We start from the raw sequence: 18800 nt of genomic DNA, 5'->3' as shown, positions 1-18800 counted from the left end.
ACATGACTTATTGGTTTTTACCTTTCCTAAACTTCTTAGTATATTTGGGGAGTGCAACTTGGTGTAGCATACTTTGCTCCTCATTAGTGTGCGTAGATGTCCAAGTGACTATATTATATAAGACCAATTTTTTTGCAACAAGCACTTCGACGTCATCGTGAATGTCACTAAGTATACACAAAGTTCCTGGCCAAAAAATTTATGTAATGCTTTTTAATAAATTAATTATACATTTATTACAATTTTAAAAATAATTACATATTTATTGCACAATAAGACACTTATTTTGGGCGTCACCAATGACGCCTAAATTGGGCATCACTCAAGAGGCAATCATGCCTAAATTCGGGCGTCACTTATCAGTTGTTGACACGTGTCATATTTTTTTTCCAAAAATAATAATAAAAAATTTTAAAAGCCATAACTTTTGACTCGTGTATCCAAATCAGGTAATTCTTTTTTTGATTCCACATAACTTTTCGAGGTCTACGCAATGACATCTCATTTGATATATTTTATTTCTCATAAACAAAATTTAAATTTACAAGAATGGTATTATAAGAGCGGTTAAACCCAGAAGCCTCTCCTAACAATGGTCCAATGCATGAGATAATTTGTCTCATGCAACATGAAAAAAATCAAATCCTAAAACTTTATAGGAAAAACTTTGCCGCCATGTTGTTTTATCCCGCTTATATCGAACTAATTACGTAATCGAAGAACCAATGGATTATATCAAAAAATCTCGAATTCAAGGAATAAAAAAATATATCTTGAAATAGTCACCCTGGATCATGAGCGAAGTTATTGTGCCCCGAGAGCAAGAAAATTGGGTGGGACTGAGGTAAGAGAAAGAGATAAAAGGTTGAAGAGAAAGAAAAAAAAAATAATCCAAGTGTCAATTTTTGAATGGAACGATCACGGTGGTCTTGGACCATATTAAAAAATTGTCTGGATCAGATAATCCAAAGGAAAAAATGAATCCTCATAAAAAAAAAAAGGATCCAAATTCTAAAAGATCAAAGAAACGCACCCTTTACTTGGGAAATTAAAACATAACTAGAAGATGGGCATGTCACTGACAACTTCAATTTTTAAAGTTTGGTCCTGAATGCTTTTGTAAGAGCCTTTATGACCAAGCATCTTTACTACTTTCACTGACCCCTTGCTACAACAGTGGCATTATGCCTATCCTTGCTTGCTTGTCATTAAATTGTTTTCGTTCACAAAAATTATATCTGCCAAGACTTGTAGAGAGTGAATCACTGCTATTAAATCAAGTGAGAATATTCAGGCTACAACAAATATGCATAACCCATATATACCTCTGATGATTGACCAAGCTGCTACAAGGAATATGCAGTTACAACATCGCTCTCATGGCAACCAGAATAAGTTCAACAAAATATTATAAACTAAAGTAGATTCTCACAGAGCAAAAAAAATCATCTGAGATCATTTAAACATACATCTTTAATCTACTCGACGAACAGGTTGAATGCGCATAAGCACAGCAAATAGCTTTCATTTCCTTTTCTTGTTCCACCTTCTTTTTTGTAGATTCATAAAATGTTAGTAACGATAGGTTACTGTAATATGGATGATCGCCAACTAACCTGTGCATCTTCAGTCAACCCACTTAGAAAGTTTTAGTTTTAATGCAGAGGGACCTATGGTACATTGAGCAACAGAGTTACTCAAAAATATAAACACAAGCTGCTAGATGAGAGTGAAAACTTGGGAGGTTCATATCAAAACTATTAATTGGTATTTGACTCATTCAGAAGTCCAACCATTTCTGATAATAGACACAAGTTCTCGGGGAGACAATGTCATCTGGTGTACAAAAGTTTATTCGTGGACAAACTCCGCATGGAATGGAAGCCATGGCACCAGGTTTCTGTTCCCCTCTAACGCCACCCTTGCTTTTGCATCTATAACAAATTCTGCCAACAGGAACATATGAAAAATCTCCAAATCCAGTGCTTGTCACCTCAATGATTTCATCATCCAAAACCAAAGTTCGTAAAATCTCTTATATTTGCTGTGTGGTGACTTCAACGGCGAAGACCCCACTCTTTCTGCTCCACTCTAAAACTCCTTCACGTGTGGTAACCTTTTTGCCTGAAAATGTATCTCATGCACACGTCCTTTACAAGGTTTATGAACTCTGTATCAAGACTCCCTTCAGTATACCAATCCCCACCGGTGATTTCCTTGGAGGGTTCAAACTCTGCCGCCATGTAGTGCTTTCTCCCTTTGTTTTGAATATTAACAACCTCCTTTATCAGATTCTTTGACTGAAGCAACTTAAGGGATTTTTTGACCACGTTATCAGGGAGGTTTGTTTCTCGTTTCATGTCTCCTGTCCAGATCCCCATGTCTTTCTTGCTATGAATGAGATTATAGAGTATGCGTTCTCCGTCAGTCAAAGACCCAGAAACTAAAGCCAAGTCTTGTCGTTTCCTTTTAAGGGAAGAACATCCTTGCAAACGACTCATTCCTTATAAGCGAAAAATGGAAAGTACAATTGTAAGTAATTATATATTACTGAAATGGTTCATCGAAAATTGAAGTACTTTAACTTTAAAATGAATAACACTTGCCTGTAGATCATATTATAAATTAAAATGTTGAGTGAGTCATGATAGAGGATTTTAAAACCCTGTTACATCTAAATCTTTGAACATGATTAAAAGAAAATCAGCACTATTGGAAAATTGATATAATCCAATGATCATTATTTTAAGACATCTACAACTACGATTACGACTACCACTACGACAACTCCAACCACAGAACAAGTGCCAGAATCCAAAATTCATAATAAAGACATCTCTCAAGTAGTTTTTATTTTCAAGGCAACACTAAAAGAGATAACGAGACTAGAAACCTTTAACTAAAATAACCAATACCCAATAATCATGATGAAATAACAAATAAATGTTTGCCTATTGTAACTCTGAAGCCACAATTTTGTTAGACTAATCACATTCTCGATGTATGTCAAAATATGCAAGAAAACTGTCTTGAAAGTGAAGACATCAAATTTGAAAGAAAACTGTCTGCTGCAACCGAAGACATTAATTCACATATACTTAGCAGAAACTACACACACACGCACAGTCCTGTATATGCATTTGACTGAATGTAATTCATATTTGGGGATAACAAAATATAATACAAAAGCACATGAAAAGTTAAGTCAGGAAAAAGTCCAATAAAATCAGATGCATATGTATGCACGGGATACATGGCCGTTTAGGAAAGACATATCAGTTTGTCAAAGCTAACACTAATTCACAGGAACAGAAACAGAAAAAATCAACAAACCCACCACGCAGACTCCAACATACTCAGTCACAGTTCATTGGTTCAATGAATAATCAGAAAGAATTCAGCGAACTGAGAGTATGAGGCTAGACTAGCTAAAAAAAACAATTGCTTCCTGCTCTAAGGACCTAACCTAATAATACACAAACAAGAATGAAGATAAACCTGCAAGGTCGAGGATTTAAGCAAACAGCAATTTGCAAAATTGGGACTTCCCCTTCGGGCTTTTGTAATTGATTTATTGTAGAAACCACAACTAGCTACATGCATGACAAATCACATTCAGAACAGGGATGAATCTGAACCATCAATTTTATCAAACACCTAGCGTGCAATTTATGCACACACGTTACATAGCTTCTCTAACACAAGCAAGCACTACACGAAAAATGAAAGCCCATAAAACACCAAAGTAAGAATAACAAAAGGTTAAGGTGGTTTCATCTCATTACCCGCTTTGACGAGTACCAAAGGTTCTCTGCGATGCCAAGTGAAACTGTAGAAAAGCGTACATGTACATGCTATATAGACATATACATAGACATAGGTTATATTTTTTTTATTTTTTATTTTTAAGATGATATGGTGTAATTTGCAATATTTTAAAAAAATAACAAACTGCATATTAAATTATAAAGTGTAGAAACAAAAATGTAAAGAGTAGAAGTTTGAAATAAAATATTTTTATGTGATAGTAGTTATGAACTTTTAAAATATATATATATATATATATTGAAGATTTTTATTTATACAAAAGTTAATATATTTTTTTAGACATACTGATTAATAGATTTTTATAAAAATTAATATCATATGATATATTTGGAAGAGTTTATATAATACGTTACCAAATATAGATAATATTATCTTATACAATATATTATTAGATGGTGAATCTTAATGTAAAATAAGATTATTATTTCCCTTTATTTAAACAATTTAGTAACATTCTATAGAAAAAAGTTCATGCATAATCAACAACTGCTTCTCAAGTTTATGTAGAAGTCAAAATTATCAGAGATGATGAATCTTAATTAGCAATTTTTTTGAGTGATGAAACTGATTTTACTACTGTTGTAGGCTGGCCAACAAATGAAGGAAAAGGCACAAGATGCTGCTGATGCTGTCAAGAGCACTGTTGGGGCTCACAAATGAACCTAGTGGAGTGCTCTCTAAGTGGCTATTTGCAGCTTTCAATTTTTGGTTTTTGGGCTTTATGTATTCATTTGCTATATTTTGCTTTTAGCATTTTTGTCCTTTTTGGATGGATTTATATCAATGTTAGTATACTAGCCACTTGAATTAAAAAGAGACTACAATTTACAAAAAAAAAAGAAGAAGAAGAGACTACAGTTTTTATTAGGGGTGTTCATCAACCGATCAAACCGCAAAAATCGAATAAACCGAAAATCGAAAAATCGAAAATCGAAAAAAATTTACAAATTTTAATTGGATTGGATCGGTTTTTGGATGGGTTGATGAAAATCGATCCAATCCAAACCGATCCAATATATTAGTTTTTCTCTACCTACTTAGTCCTTTCCTCAATCATAGCCCAAAAATTTCTAAATTCAAGACCCATTAACTCATCAACTAAACCAAAGAAAAAATCTAGTCACGTCTAATCAACAAAATTTCATCTGTGTAGAGCTTCATATCTCATTGCCAAAAAAAAAACTATAATATCGTTTACTGATATTTTTGTATTTCAAAAAAAAAAAAATTACAAAATCAATATATAAAAAAGATGTTATTTGCACAATAATCATGAAACTAATTTTAGGATATTCAAAAAACCAAAAACCGATCCAATCCAAATCGAAAAAAATTGGATTGGATCAGATCGGATTTGAAAAAAAATTCAAACCGAATGGATGATTATATGATCAAACCGAAGGGATTGGATCGGATGAATTTTACTTCCAAAATTGATCTAATTCAGACCGCGAACACCCCTAGTTTTTATCCCAATATTTGTCAGAAATTATTTATTTATTTATTTATTGTTGTTTAAATCATAATAATTTTCAGGGTAATATATATGATGAACAACACATCAATTGAACCTGCAGTGACAAAAAAATTACATACACATCCACAATGCAAAGAAAATTTCTAATCACTTGATATAATAACATTATTCTTTTTTCTAATTGCCTTCTTCTAAAAGAAAACAGGACGCATAGTGGGCTGAAAAAGGTATGATTTGTGTTTCGCAAGAGGATTTTATTTCATATGTTAGGAAAAATGATGGTGGGTATTCCAAAATATCACGTTTGGTAGTACTTTTAAAAAAAATTCATAGGAAAGTAATTTTCTCGAGAATCCGTTTTGTCTGTTTTCTAAATTAATATATCATCCAAAGATACCACCAACCAATATTTTGTTTGGTGGTATTATTGGATTATCATGGGCTGAGAAAATTACACAAGAATTTGTTTACTTAGCAATATTTTATCATCAACCAAACATAGATTCAAGAGAAACTTAAGTTAATATTTTTGGTAATATTTTGGCCTACAAAATAATTTTTGGGTAAAGGATTTCTCTGGTCATTGGAGATAAGTTATCTCCAGTGATTCCAAAACGACGTCGTTTTGAGATAGAAATCAAAGTATTTTTATAATTCTAATATATTTTAGGGTTATATTAGTCATTATCATTATTTTTTTAATCTTATAACACCAAAATGACGTTATTTTAAACTTACTGGAGATAATTTTATCTTTGGTGACTGGAGAAATATTTTTTCCCTAATTTTTTGATAACATTTTCGGGAACTGACTTTCCCACCATATTCTCAGGAATAGTAATTTCTGGATAAAAAAAATTTTATTTTCTACAAATCGCTCGTAAGAAAGGATACTGTTAAAGTGAAACAAATATTATTTATACTTCCCTAATATGAACCTCATGCATCAGATGAAGGTATTTATCTCACATCTAACAGCACCCACAAGAGCTGAAATAGTTATAACACTCTTTCATCATTGTAGAATATTCTCTACTTATAAATATACTCCATTATTATTGAGTGGACACTTTTTTGTACACAAATTCTCCAAGTTGCTCTACCGGAATGACTTGATTTCATTATCCTTCTTAAGAATCACCTTTTGAATGTTTGTTAAAAATTCACATAGTTTCATTATATAAATTTTTGATTTCATTATCCTTCTTAAGAATCACCTTTGAATGTTTTTAAAAATTCACATTGTTTTTTAAAATTTTATAAATCTATATTGTCTTTTCAAATCTAATAAATTCTACAGTAAAACCCATTTTGGGTCCCTAGTAAAAAATACGGTTCTCACTTTGGTCCCTTACAAAAAAAAAAAAATCGTCTGGTCCCTATGAAATTCAAAGTAAACCATTTTAGTCCCTTTGAGGGACTAATGTAGATCTTTTTTTAATTTGTGAGGGACCACGATTTCAACTAAATGAATTCACTTTGAATTTCTTAGAGACCTCAGGACTAATTTTTTTGTAAGGGACTAAAATGATGACCGTATTTTTTTTAGGACCCAAAATATGAGATTTACTCTAAATTCTAATTAAAATCCTTTAAATTCAAATCTTATAAAATTTTCATTGTAAAGAGAGTCTTTTGAAAAAATATTTAAAATCGCTGCATTCTAGATAATCTTTTAAAATTTATAAAAAAATTATCTCAAAATAATCTTTTAAAACCTTAATCTAATACATCCCTTAGAAATAACCTCATCTTAATTTAAGTCAATTTTCATACCTAGAGGCACAACAGCAGGGATCTTATTACAATTGCGTATAAGCACACAAAGAGAGAGCGAGCATATGATTTTACCGGTGTAACACCTTGGTTTGCTGCTAAGTGTGATTTGATACTCCTTTTATTTGATCCTCGCAAACTTGACATCAGTGATGAATTCAAGCATGTGATATCATCCTTACGGGGGCATGACGACAAAATTCGTGTGGTTTTGAACAAGGCAGACCAAGTTGATACTCAGCAAGTAAGGGTTTGTGTAGTTTAACTTCTATTTGTTTATTTAATGAATCTTTCACAACATGGTCACGCCAAACCTAACCTATATTTGGCCCTATTTTGCAGCTGATGAGGGTTTATGGAGCCTTAATGTGGTCACTTGGGAAGGTACTGAATACACCTGAAGTCATGCGTGTGTATATTGGGTAGGTCACTTCATATATGTACATATATTCCACTGTCAATGTGGAAGTGTTGTCTTTGACATGAAGAATTGTAGAGAGATCACTTTGTTTATAGATCATAAGTTGATACTATTACAACAGTAAAGTAAAAACAGAGGAAGCAAACCAATAAAACAATCATCAAATTAAGAACACATAGTAATGCATCATTCATTCCTCCGAGTTCAAGGACACCAGTAAGACTTTGTTGCTAGGAGATACAAAATTACTTCCTCATCAACATGCTTACCGGATGTCATTGCATGGATCTCGAAAATTTATGGGAGATAAAATGTTTATGTTAATCGAACTTGACATGCATTAACATGCTTCTTTGTGTAGGTTGTCGAATAGTTCTATAATGTTAGTGTATAGAAGGTTTTAAGACCAATAATAATTGTACAACTAGCGAAAAGATAAATGCACCTTCGGTGGTAAAACATCAATGAAATAGGAAATTAGAAAATTTGAAAAACAATTTGAATTTTTTTTGACCAAATCTCCTTCAATGAGATGTCATTGCATAGATTTCGAAAATTTATGTTGAATAAAAAAAAAATTCATCTTATTCGGACACTTGAGTGTCAAAAGTTATGATGGTCTTTCGAAGTTTTATTACGGTCAGTTTTTTAACTTTTTTTGTATCACATGTCAACACCAGGTGAGTGGCATCTGTGTAAGGCGTGACCAATCATGCCTACCTTGGGCACTAATGGTTGATCCATAAATTGGTTCCAAAATATTACATTTACGTAATTTTTTATTTAAATAATAATATTTAATTTGATTACCAAAAAAGAAATATATTTAATTTTTTTTTGCCAAAATCTAGCTTACCATTTGAGTTACCTATTATCACTATTATTAAGGATACAAATTTTTACAATCGCAAAATGATATGAAAATCTTAAAATTTATTCTCTCATTTGACTAATTTTTAGTACTAATTTAAATACTGAGTTCAAATTTAAATTTTCGATATGCAGTTGTATTAAACACTTGATAGAAAGGATTTTTCCATCCTTATAATTATACCTAATTCGAATTAGATTAGTCCAACTAATCGATGAAGTGGTGGAAAAATATTTGAAAAAAAATAAATCATTCACTCATGTAAACGATCTTTTGAACCCGAAAAACAATTAAAGAAAATTCTCTTTAAATAGCGATTTTAAGATATAAGTTTTTGAAATTACAAATAAAGTTTGCATAATGTCGTAATTTATTTTTACTTTGACCAATTAATCGCTAAGGATGTTATTAGACTAAGTAATTTATCAGGGTTTACGAACGAATTTATATAAAATCAAGTTTTGTTTAATATGTTTAATAAAACATAACAAATTTAAGCCTATAAAAATAATAATAATTTCTCATATTATAAGATGTAATTTTATTTTTTACATATACAAATAAAGTGTGTTGAAACTATATTTTTTCTTTTTCTTTATTCTCTTCATATAATTTATGGACTTCACATATTTTTATATGTATAAAAAATAATTTTATCTCCTATAACATTAGAAACATCAAATTGATACAAAAATTATTTATGGGCTTACTTTTAAAAAAGTTGACCTCGCTTATATTACATTATTTAGATTAAATAAAAAAATAATTTAAATTAAATAAACTTAGAAAGCGGATAAATTTAAATTGGTTAATAAGCTATATTAGACTTTTTATTTTTTAAAAAGTGATCATATCTGTAATTTAACTAATATCGTACTAATAGATAAGATTTTAAAAAACGTGGGACCCATGTGATTAAAAAACGTATGAGTTTTGGTTTTTTTTTTTTTTTGTAAATATGAGTTTTGGTTTTTTTAGCGAAAGTAGATAAGTTATATTCATTATGTCTAAAATAATGTTATTTTGGATAGAAATTAAGATATTTTTATAATTATAATTTATTTGAAGTTTATAATAATTTTAATCATTATAATTTTTTAATTTTTAACATAAAATGATGTCATTTTGAGAATGAATATAAATAACTTCTCTACATTAATTATAGAAACATTAAAGCCTTTAAATATTCTGATGACCTATTTAGGATTTAAACCAAAGTCTAAGCCTGCTTGTTTAATTGTGTTTTGATTTTTTTATTCTTAAAATTAGTTTGTAGAATAGTTACATAAATAAATGTTTTTGGTGTTTTTTTCTAAGTTAAAAGTCAAAACATAAAATAAAAATAACTCTCATATATTTTCTAAATTTTATTTTTAAAAAAATGTTACAATTTATAATTTTTTGTTTTTGGGAAAAATGTTTTTTTGTTTCATTTTGATTTACATCAATCAACTGTTATAATTTATTGAGCCAAACTTATTAATTAATTAGTAATTCAAAATAAATTATAACCGTTAATTGACAAAAATTAACGATTAAGATTTAAAATGACATAAAATTATATCAGGATAATTTTTTTTTTGAAAATAAAGAAACTATTTTTAAAAATAGTATTCAAACGGGCCTTAATCCTGATTTATATTATTTTTCATGAAGAGTATAAGTTTAGGTGCCACTGTACCAAAAAAAAAAAAAACGTTTAGGTGCCTGCGATGGAATAAAGGTTGATGAAGAATAAAGTTAGCGTCTGAAACTAATCTATTTCTCTTAATTCCTCCATTATTCATATTCTGTCATTGTTACACTCTCCTCTTCTGATCGCTGACGTTCATTTCTCAAGCAAGGTAACATTTTTCTTTTGAATACTATTTTGAACTGTCATTCCATTTTACTCTTCTCTTTTAATTTGTTGCAAATTCATAAAATGAAATTTAATTTCTCTGCATGTTCACTATGTCCCTTTTCCCATTACTTTTTGAGTTTAGGAATGGGAAATCGATGCAAATTGCACACGGTAAGGTTTGAAACGAATTGGGACTACACCCAACTTTCCAAATTGATTACTGAAGGCAAAACTGAAACAAAGTTTCAATTTTGTGGGTTTGTTTTATATTTTATTCTTACCTTTCTGTAGCAGATATCAAAGTTTTTTTTTTTTTTTTTTTTTAATCATGGGTTTTATGTCTTTGTAAGTTGAGAAGTCAAATTGCTCAAAGATAAAATCTTTGTGTATATATGCTTATTATGGTGGTAGGGATTTGATAATATGCTGTTTGTGCTATTTGTGAAGGCATCATCAGAGTGAAGTTGCTGATTATATCCCACTTGTTATTGGCTGTACAACCCTGCTATTTATAACCTGAGAGGAATAAAAAAGGAGCAGAATGAGTAGTTCACAGCTTCCAAAGAAAAGAGTGGCGTTTGTGCTGATTGATGGGATAGGTGATGTGTCACTGCCAAGGTTAGGATACAAGACTCCTCTTCAGGCTGCAAAACTCCCCAACTTGGATGCTATAGCATCTGCTGGAGTTAATGGACTAATGGACCCTGTTGAGGTTGGCTTAGCTTGTGGAAGTGACACTGCTCATCTTTCCTTGTTGGGTTATGATCCTAGAGTTTATTATCGCGGTCGAGGAGCATTTGAATCCATGGGGGCTGGACTGGCTATGTCACCTGGTGATATTGCTTTTAAGGTTGGTGTAGAACCCTATTTTCTTTTTTTTTTTGAAGCTTACTTTTGGATTGGAGCTATTATACTTTTTCTGATGCTGCAGAAACTATCCCCTTCCTAGATGGTTAAGTAGAGTGGCTTACTTCAATTGTCAGTTTGATGCAATTTGAGATTAAACCACCCTAGATATTTTCCTCAGTTGTTGGTATAATGTAAAAAATGAGTATAGCATATATTCTGGTTTTGATAGGATTATATTCACGTCAAAAGGAAAGGCGACAGGATTATTCTGGTTAAGGAAAGGTGCACACACCTTAATAGCATATATTCACGTCAAAAGGAAAGGCGACAGGATTATTCTGGTTAAGCTTGTTGTGGGTGACTTAATCCTGAATATCCTCAGTGTGTATGCACCCCAAATTGGATTGCAACCAACTGATAAAAGCCAATTTTGGGAAGACTTGGAGGAGGTTTTGAGGGGAATACCTCGAGAGGAGAAGATTTTCGTAGGAGGAGATCTAAATGGTCATGTTGGTAAAAGCAATGGAGGTTTTGATAGAATCCATGGAGGTTTTGGCTATGGGACGAGAAACGAGACTGGAGAAGATATCTTGAATGTTGCACTAGCCTACGATTTGATGTTAGTGAACACCTTTTTTCAAAAAAGGGAGTCACACCTGATCACTTATCATAGTGGCCATAATCGTAGTCAGATTGATTTCTTTCTGGCTAGAAGAGAAGATAGAACTTCTTGTGTCGAATGTAAGGTCTACCCTGGAGAGTGTGTTGCTACGCAACATAAGCTGGTAGTCTTGGATGTTCGGTTCAACAAAGTACGTACAATGAAGAAGAGGGCTCAGAATCCAAGGATAAGGTGGTGGAAGCTTAAGGAGGGAAAAGAGAGAGAGTTCAATGATAGAATGTTGCACGAAGGACCTTGGGAGTTTGATGGAGGAGTAAATGCAATATGGAATGAGATGGCTAAGTGTATTCAAAATTTGGGAAGGAGGGTGTTGGGAGAAAGCAAAGGAAATGGATTTCATACAAAGGAAACATGGTGGTGGAATGGAGAGGTGCAAGAGGCAATTAAATATAAGAAGGAGTGCTTTAGATTTTTGCATAAAAGTCCCAATGAAGAGAACCTGCAAAAGTTTAGATTGGCGAGAAAAAATGCAAAGAAAGCAGTGCGAGAAGCGAGAGGCAAGGTTTTCGACGAGTTGTATAAAAGTCTTGGGAGCAAGGATGGTGAAAGAGGTATTTATAAACTTGCAAGGATAAGGGATAAGAAAAGTAAAGACCTCACTCAAGTTAGATGCATTAAGGATGAAAATCAAAAACTTCTGGTGAGAGATGAAGATGTAAGTGAAAGATGGTTGAAATACTTCAACAAGCTGTTTAATGGGGATGGAAATACAAGCGAGGTGGACTTAGAGGACGCGTATGATGATATGAATAGAAGATTTGTACGCAGAATTAATACACATGAAGTTAAGGAGGCTTTAAAGAGGATGAAGACTAAAAAGCCTTGGGGCCTGATGGTGTCCCTATTGAAGTGTGGAGAGGCCTGGGGGATGTGGCAATAAAATGGTTGACCAATCTTTTTAATAAGATTCTCCAGACGAATAAGATGCCTGATGTATGGAGGAAAAGTATGATCGTGCCTATCTACAAAAACAAGGGAGATATACAGAATTGTTCAAACTATAGAGGCATTAAGCTAATGAGTCATACTATGAAGCTGTGGGAGAGGGTTATTGAACATCGCTTGAGGAGAGATACCAAGGTTTCTGTAAATCAATTTGGATTTATGCCAGGAAGATGTACCATGGAAGCCATTTTCTTGATGCGACAACTAATGGAAAGATACCGAGAAAAGAAGAAGGACTTGCATATGGTGTTCATAGACCTTGAGAAAGCATACGATAGGGTTCCAAGGAAAGTTTTATGGTGGGTCCTGGAGAAGAAAAAGGTTCCATTAAAGTATGTAAAGGCAATCAAGGATATGTATGATGGGGCTACTACATGTGTAAAAGCTTGTAACAGATCATCAAGTTATTTTCCTATCACGGTAGGTGTACACCAAGGGTCGGCTCTAAGTCCTTACCTATTTGCCTTAGTTATGGATGAACTAACAAAAGATATTCAAGAGGAAGTGCCATGGTGTATGCTTTTTGCAGACGATATTGTGCTTATTGATGAGAGCAAGGAGGGTGTTAATAGAAAACTTGAATTGTGGAGAAGCACATTGGAATCCAGAGGATTCACATTAAGTCGAAGCAAGACTGAGTATCTGAAGTGTGAGTTTTCTCTGGTACAAGATGAGGACCAAGAACCTGTGCATCTAAATGGTCAAGAGGTACCCAAAAAAAATGCTTTTAAATACTTGGGCTCCATTTTACAAAATGGTGGAGAGATTGATGAGGATGTAAATCACAGAATCAGAGCAGGGTGGATGAAATGGCGTAGTGCATCTGCATTTTTGTGTGACCGCAAAATTCCCCTGAAGTTAAAAGGAAAATTCTATAAAACGGAAGTACGACCGACAATGCTATATGGAGCGGAATGCTGGCCAGCACATAGGCAACATGAGCATAAGATGGGAGTAGCAGAGATGAGGATGTTAAGGTGGATGTGTGGGTACACAAGGATGGATAAGATAAGAAATGAAGATATTCGACGAAAGGTCGGAGTAGTACCGGTAGCCGAGAAGATGAGAGAACATAGATTGAGGTGGTTTGGGCACGTGATGAGAAGACCCATGGATGCTCCTGTAAGAACAGAAGTTTGTTACCAAGAGCTAAACACAAAAAGAGGCAGAGGTAGGCCGAAGCTTACTTGGGGAAAAGTAGTAAAACAAGATTTAATGGAGTGGGATATAGATTGGCGGACAGTATGTCTTAGAAAGGAATGGAGAAAAGCTATAAGTATGGTGGAGGGTTAGACCCGCTGTTATTCCTATGTTCCAGATGGTCCTTTTTTAGTCCTTTTCCCCTTCATTTCCCCCACTTCTTTTTGTCCCTTTCTTTTTTACTTTTATTTATTTATATATACATATATTTTTATTTCATTTTATTTTATTTTATTATTTTATTTGTGTATTTTTATTTATTTATTAATTTATTTATTTTTTATTTTTTATTTTTTATTTTTTTTGTTACTTTTTTTCAAACGTTTTGTATCTTTCATGTGGGTTCATCTACCACCGACCCCAATTAATTTGGGATAAAGGTGTTGTTGATGTTGATGTTGATGTTGAGCATATATTCATGGTTAGCACAGAGCAGTAACTCTGTTGGAAATCCTATCAATGTTTCTTCTTCTTTCCTTGCATTCTTGGACTTGATGACTGGAGAGCATAACTTCTCACTTGATAAGTTCTGTAAAGGTTTCATGTTCAATTCTAAGATTTAACTGCAATCCATTTGTCATATGTTGACTGCTCTCTGTTTTAGAAAAAGAAAAACAAGAGAAAACACAAAAGGATCAAATATTTGAAAATTTTGCCTGAAGTTGTTTAGATCTCTCTGCTGATGTCCTCATAGAATTTTGGACTTAAAAAGGATCATGTCTTTCTCATTCAATTACTATTCTCCATTTCTTCATTCAATTTTGGCTTTATGTCTATTCTTTGTAATTTATGTGGGAGAGTGCTTAACATTGTGGTTTCTTTTGGATTAAGATGGTGCATGCGTCCTCTAAATTTTTTAAAAGGTGGAAAGCCTAAGAAGCCTAACTTTTCATAATAATGCTACTTCAAAAGCTATAGTCTTTTTGGCACATAGTGGTACTTCATGTCTTTCCAATATTATTCAAGGGAAGACCTTACTAGTATGGCCTTTTACTGCTTTATTGTGATTCCTTACCATTGAAATTTGGGTGGCATCAGGCTTCCAACCTAGTGACTAATGTTACAGCCAAACTCCTTACATAGATTTTGCTTTCTTTCTATGTTATGTTGAAATTATTTCTTCTTAACCTTCATTTTCTAAAATAGATATGTCTCAAAGGTTTTTCTGCATCATTTGTGTTAATAACCTGAAGAAACGTTTTCCTGCAGTCAAATTTTGCAACTCTCGATGAGAAAACTGGAATAGTCACCAGTAGGAGAGCTGACAGGCACTTTGAAGAAGAAGGCCCCATACTTTGTGCTGCCCTGGATGGAATGAAGCTGCCATCTTTCCCTCAATATGAAGTCAGAGTCAGGTGAAGATGCCTAAGGTTGCTATAACATTTAAGGGTTAATTGTTAAGATTGTAGGCGACCACTTATTATGGGTAATATTGAGTTTTGAATATTGTCAGTCTCCTTTTTTATGTTAAGATAATTTTGAGAACATTGTCTTCTTAAATTTTAATATTGATAAATCTCTATGTTAGTCACCGCATAAATTTTGGAGGATCTTGGATGGTTGGGCCCTCAAGTAAAATTGATTACTAGATGTCTACAAGTTCAGGAACTTAACATTAATGCACAGTAAAATTAACAGTTTCTTTATATGTTTTTGCAATCCTTTTCATAGGTATGCAACAGAACATAGATGTGGAGTGGTTGTTAAAGGACCAAATTTGAGTGGAAATATATCAGGAACAGACCCTTTAAAGGACAACCGGTTACTTTTGAAAGCAGAAGCTTTAGATGATTCTCATGAAGCAAGGAACACTGCTGCTGTTGTTAATGAGTTGTCCAAGGAAATAACAAAAATTCTGGTTTCGCATCCTGTGAATGCTAAACGTGTTGCAGAAGGGAAGAACATAGCAAATGTAGTCCTTCTACGAGGTTGTGGCATTCGAATTGAGGTCTGTTCTTTCAGTTTATATTATAATTTACGCATCTATCTTTCAAACATTAAAGTGACACTTAAGAAAACCAAACTTTGATACTTCATAATCCATTTACCTGTTTTGCTGCTTAAAAGGAAAGAACATCAAATGTGTAGCAATTATTTAAGAACAATTAGAAATAAAATAACAATATTAATTTGCATGTTCTGCAGGCTATAAATACTTGGACAAAAAATTAAATGCTAGTTGGTGTTCAGTTATATCCTTTGTCTGAGCCAATAAATGTTATAAATGATAATGTGTGTCCATGTACTAGTAATATGCATTTATCACTTTTATATTGTATATTACAGGTTACGCCTTTTATAAATAAACATGGTTTGTGGTCATGCATGGTAGCTCCAACAAAAATAATTGCTGGCCTGGGCTTATCACTTGGTATTGATATTCTAGAAGCTCCTGGTGCTACTGGAGACTATCGAACCTTACTAACTTCAAAAGCATCAGCAATAGCTAAGGCACTCTCAGCTCCTTTGCAGTCTAGTCCCAGAGTTTTTGTACCTGGAGAGGATGAGCATAAAGCAGGACGGTCAGATGGCTATGACTTTGGATTTCTTCATATTAAGGTCAAAATTTTATGAGTTCTGGTTATAAATCTTCCATCTTTTACTTAGAATGACACTCTTTTGTTTCTCCTTATTAGCCTGCTCTAAGCTATCTATATATATATATATTTCTAGATTATTGGATTATTTAATGGTGATGAGACCGTATATGATGTTGCAGGCAATAGATGATGCAGGCCATGACAAGGCAAGCATTCTCAAAGTCAAAGCATTAGAAGCTGTAGATACTGCTGTAGGACAGTTGGCAAGGCTTCTCTGGGAAGCTGAATCAACTGGAAATTTTCAGTTTTTCCTTTGTGTGACAGGAGATCACTCTACTCCAGTTGAATATGGAGATCATAGCTTCGAACCAGTTCCATTTGCTATGTGTCGGTTGAAAGACTTTGTTGGTTCAATTGGTGAATCCATTATTTCCACAACTTCACTTGAACCATTTCCTATTCCAAGTGTTATGCATGGTGAAGACTTAACTGTTGATTTGGATACAGAAGAGAGAAGAGACAAATGTTCTCAATCTTATAGTGGTGATTCAGTTTATGAGTTAAATGAATTGGCAGCTGCAAAGGGATGTCTGGGGCGTTTCCCTGGAGGAGAGATGATGGGAATTATAAAGAACATCCTTAACATAGATGCAGCATTTGCTTAACCAACAAGTTAGGAGTGTTATGGCAGTTCATATTTCTCTCAGAATTCCAAGTTAAGACTTTTCCCTCTTCTACTCTGAAAAAACAAGTGATTTCAGGGCACAAAGTCAAATTTTGAACTTGTGTAGAATAAGAAGTCATTTTCTAAAATTAACAGTGTAAACTCAGGATAAATAGACCTATCTCTGTTGCATTGTTTTAAAATTTCCCATGTCATCAATTCGGTCGAGGTACTGGATTATTAGGTCAGTGATTCAATCGGGTTTAATTTATAATAAATATTAAATTATAAACATTATGTCTAACAAATAAAAATGGTCCAGTGGTAAGCCTTTCGATCTTAAAATAAGGGAACTTAAGTAAAATATATATATTTTACATAATTTAACATAAAATCGGTTGAACCCGATTTTGGTACCGGTTTAACACCGGTTGAATAGCGGGTCATGACCGGTTCATCAGGTTGATTCCGGTTTGACTACATGACTGATTCAATGTCTAGTTTGAATCAGTAAAGGCATTGGGTCACCAAAATCTGGGTTGACCTGATCGATCTGAGCCGAGTTCTAAAACATTGTTGTTTTATTTCTCTTTCTTTTCTTTGTTTAATTTTTTTATTATGAACCAGGTTTCATTCAAATAGTTTAACCAAGTTGGTAGGGTTATTTTCCAAATTCGAATTAGTGATTTTCCGGTTACAACAAGGAGCCTTGGTGCTACTTGATTCAATCTGGTTGTCCTTCTGCAAAACATGTTGACAACATGCTTAATCTATATGTCACATTAAAAATTAACGCTAATAATGTAACCCTTCAGAGTAGGCAACATTTAGCATCCAGATAGAATAGAATAAAATAATGGGATTTATGAATATTATGTTACATGATGAAGCTTACATCATGCTACACTCACAATGCAAGTGAGCCCCACAAGTTTTTTTCAAAAAACAAAAAATAAGAAAATGGTGGAGCCCACTTGCATTGTGAGTGTAACATGATATAAGCTTCATCATGTAACATAATATTCATAAATCCCTAAAATAATATGCAATGGTTTTGTTATGTCCAATTTTTCTTGATTTCGTTCATTTTACTAGAATCAAAATATATCACCTTTTCATTTTATGTTCAATTTTATTTTTATTTTTAAAATGCACTGAGTATATTACGAAATTTATATGTTATACTCCGTCCCATTCTAACAAATCTACCAAATGTTATTTTAATTTTCTTGTTATTAAATGTAGGCACACTTATATGGGTTGTAATATGGTAACGAATTAATTATTTTTTTTATGTATAATATAATGGTATTAAAATTTTAATTTAGAATTTTATGCAAATTATCTAAATCCCTTCTCAGTATTTCACTGCTAGTGGCTTAGAAACATATTGTCTTGTTAAATTGAGTTTTGGATGAAATTCCCACCTAGTTTGATTATTGAGTTTTTTTTTTTTTTTTTGTAAATGATTATTGAGTTTTTAGGCTTGAAGTGAATCCTCTAATCAAATCATATTATCATAAATTGTCATCATCTTCCTTGATTAATACTCCTGTAAACGTTTATATATATAAAAAAAAGGGTTTGATTTTCTCATGTTGCATAAGAATTCAATTCTCATGTTGTGACTCAATTAGTGATGGGTCCCACATTTATTAAAAAAAGAAAAAGAAAAGAAGAGCTTTGCACACAAATCGAAAGGTC

General features: G+C 32.8%; 1 protein-coding gene and 1 pseudogene across 3 annotated transcripts; one reads left to right on the top strand and one right to left on the bottom strand.

The window, feature by feature from the left end:
* Positions 1-1780: 1780 nt before the first annotated feature.
* On the bottom strand, positions 1781-2501 carry LOC133305848 (uncharacterized; annotated as a pseudogene).
* A 7594-nt stretch (positions 2502-10095) lies between these two features.
* On the top strand, positions 10096-17351 carry LOC133305861 (uncharacterized). Of its 3 annotated transcripts, none has more exons than XM_061506103.1 (6): positions 10096-10217; positions 10664-11066; positions 15102-15247; positions 15564-15840; positions 16179-16451; positions 16612-17351. In XM_061506103.1, the coding sequence occupies exons 2-6, from the start codon at positions 10758-10760 to the stop codon at positions 17095-17097; spliced, it is 1491 nt and encodes a 496-aa protein (XP_061362087.1). In that variant the 5' UTR covers positions 10096-10217; positions 10664-10757; the 3' UTR covers positions 17098-17351. The 3 variants fall into 3 exon arrangements, with proteins under 3 accessions (XP_061362087.1, XP_061362086.1, XP_061362088.1); XM_061506102.1 differs by lacking the exon at positions 10096-10217 and adding an exon at positions 10300-10387; XM_061506104.1 differs by lacking the exons at positions 10096-10217; positions 10664-11066 and adding an exon at positions 10330-10387.
* The last annotated feature ends 1449 nt before the right edge of the window (positions 17352-18800 follow it).

The sequence above is a fragment of the Gastrolobium bilobum genome, unplaced genomic scaffold (assembly GCF_033153095.1).
Source record: "Gastrolobium bilobum isolate Gb01-03AN ecotype WA unplaced genomic scaffold, APGP_CSIRO_Gbil_v1 utg20561, whole genome shotgun sequence".
In the NCBI taxonomy this organism is placed as follows: domain Eukaryota; kingdom Viridiplantae; phylum Streptophyta; class Magnoliopsida; order Fabales; family Fabaceae; genus Gastrolobium; species Gastrolobium bilobum.
Note: the sequence above shows the minus strand (reverse complement) of the source record. Positions and strands in the feature narration are given on the sequence as shown.

Bases quoted from the DNA above. Each gene is read 5' to 3' on its own strand.
- LOC133305861 (XM_061506103.1), top strand. From the start codon at position 10,758: ATGAGTAGTTCACAGCTTCCAAAGAAAAGAGTGGCGTTTGTGCTGATT. The intron at 15,248-15,563 runs GTGAAGATGCCT...TCCTTTTCATAG, and splicing joins CAATATGAAGTCAGAGTCAG to GTATGCAACAGAACATAGAT. The intron at 16,452-16,611 runs GTCAAAATTTTA...ATGATGTTGCAG, and splicing joins TTGGATTTCTTCATATTAAG to GCAATAGATGATGCAGGCCA.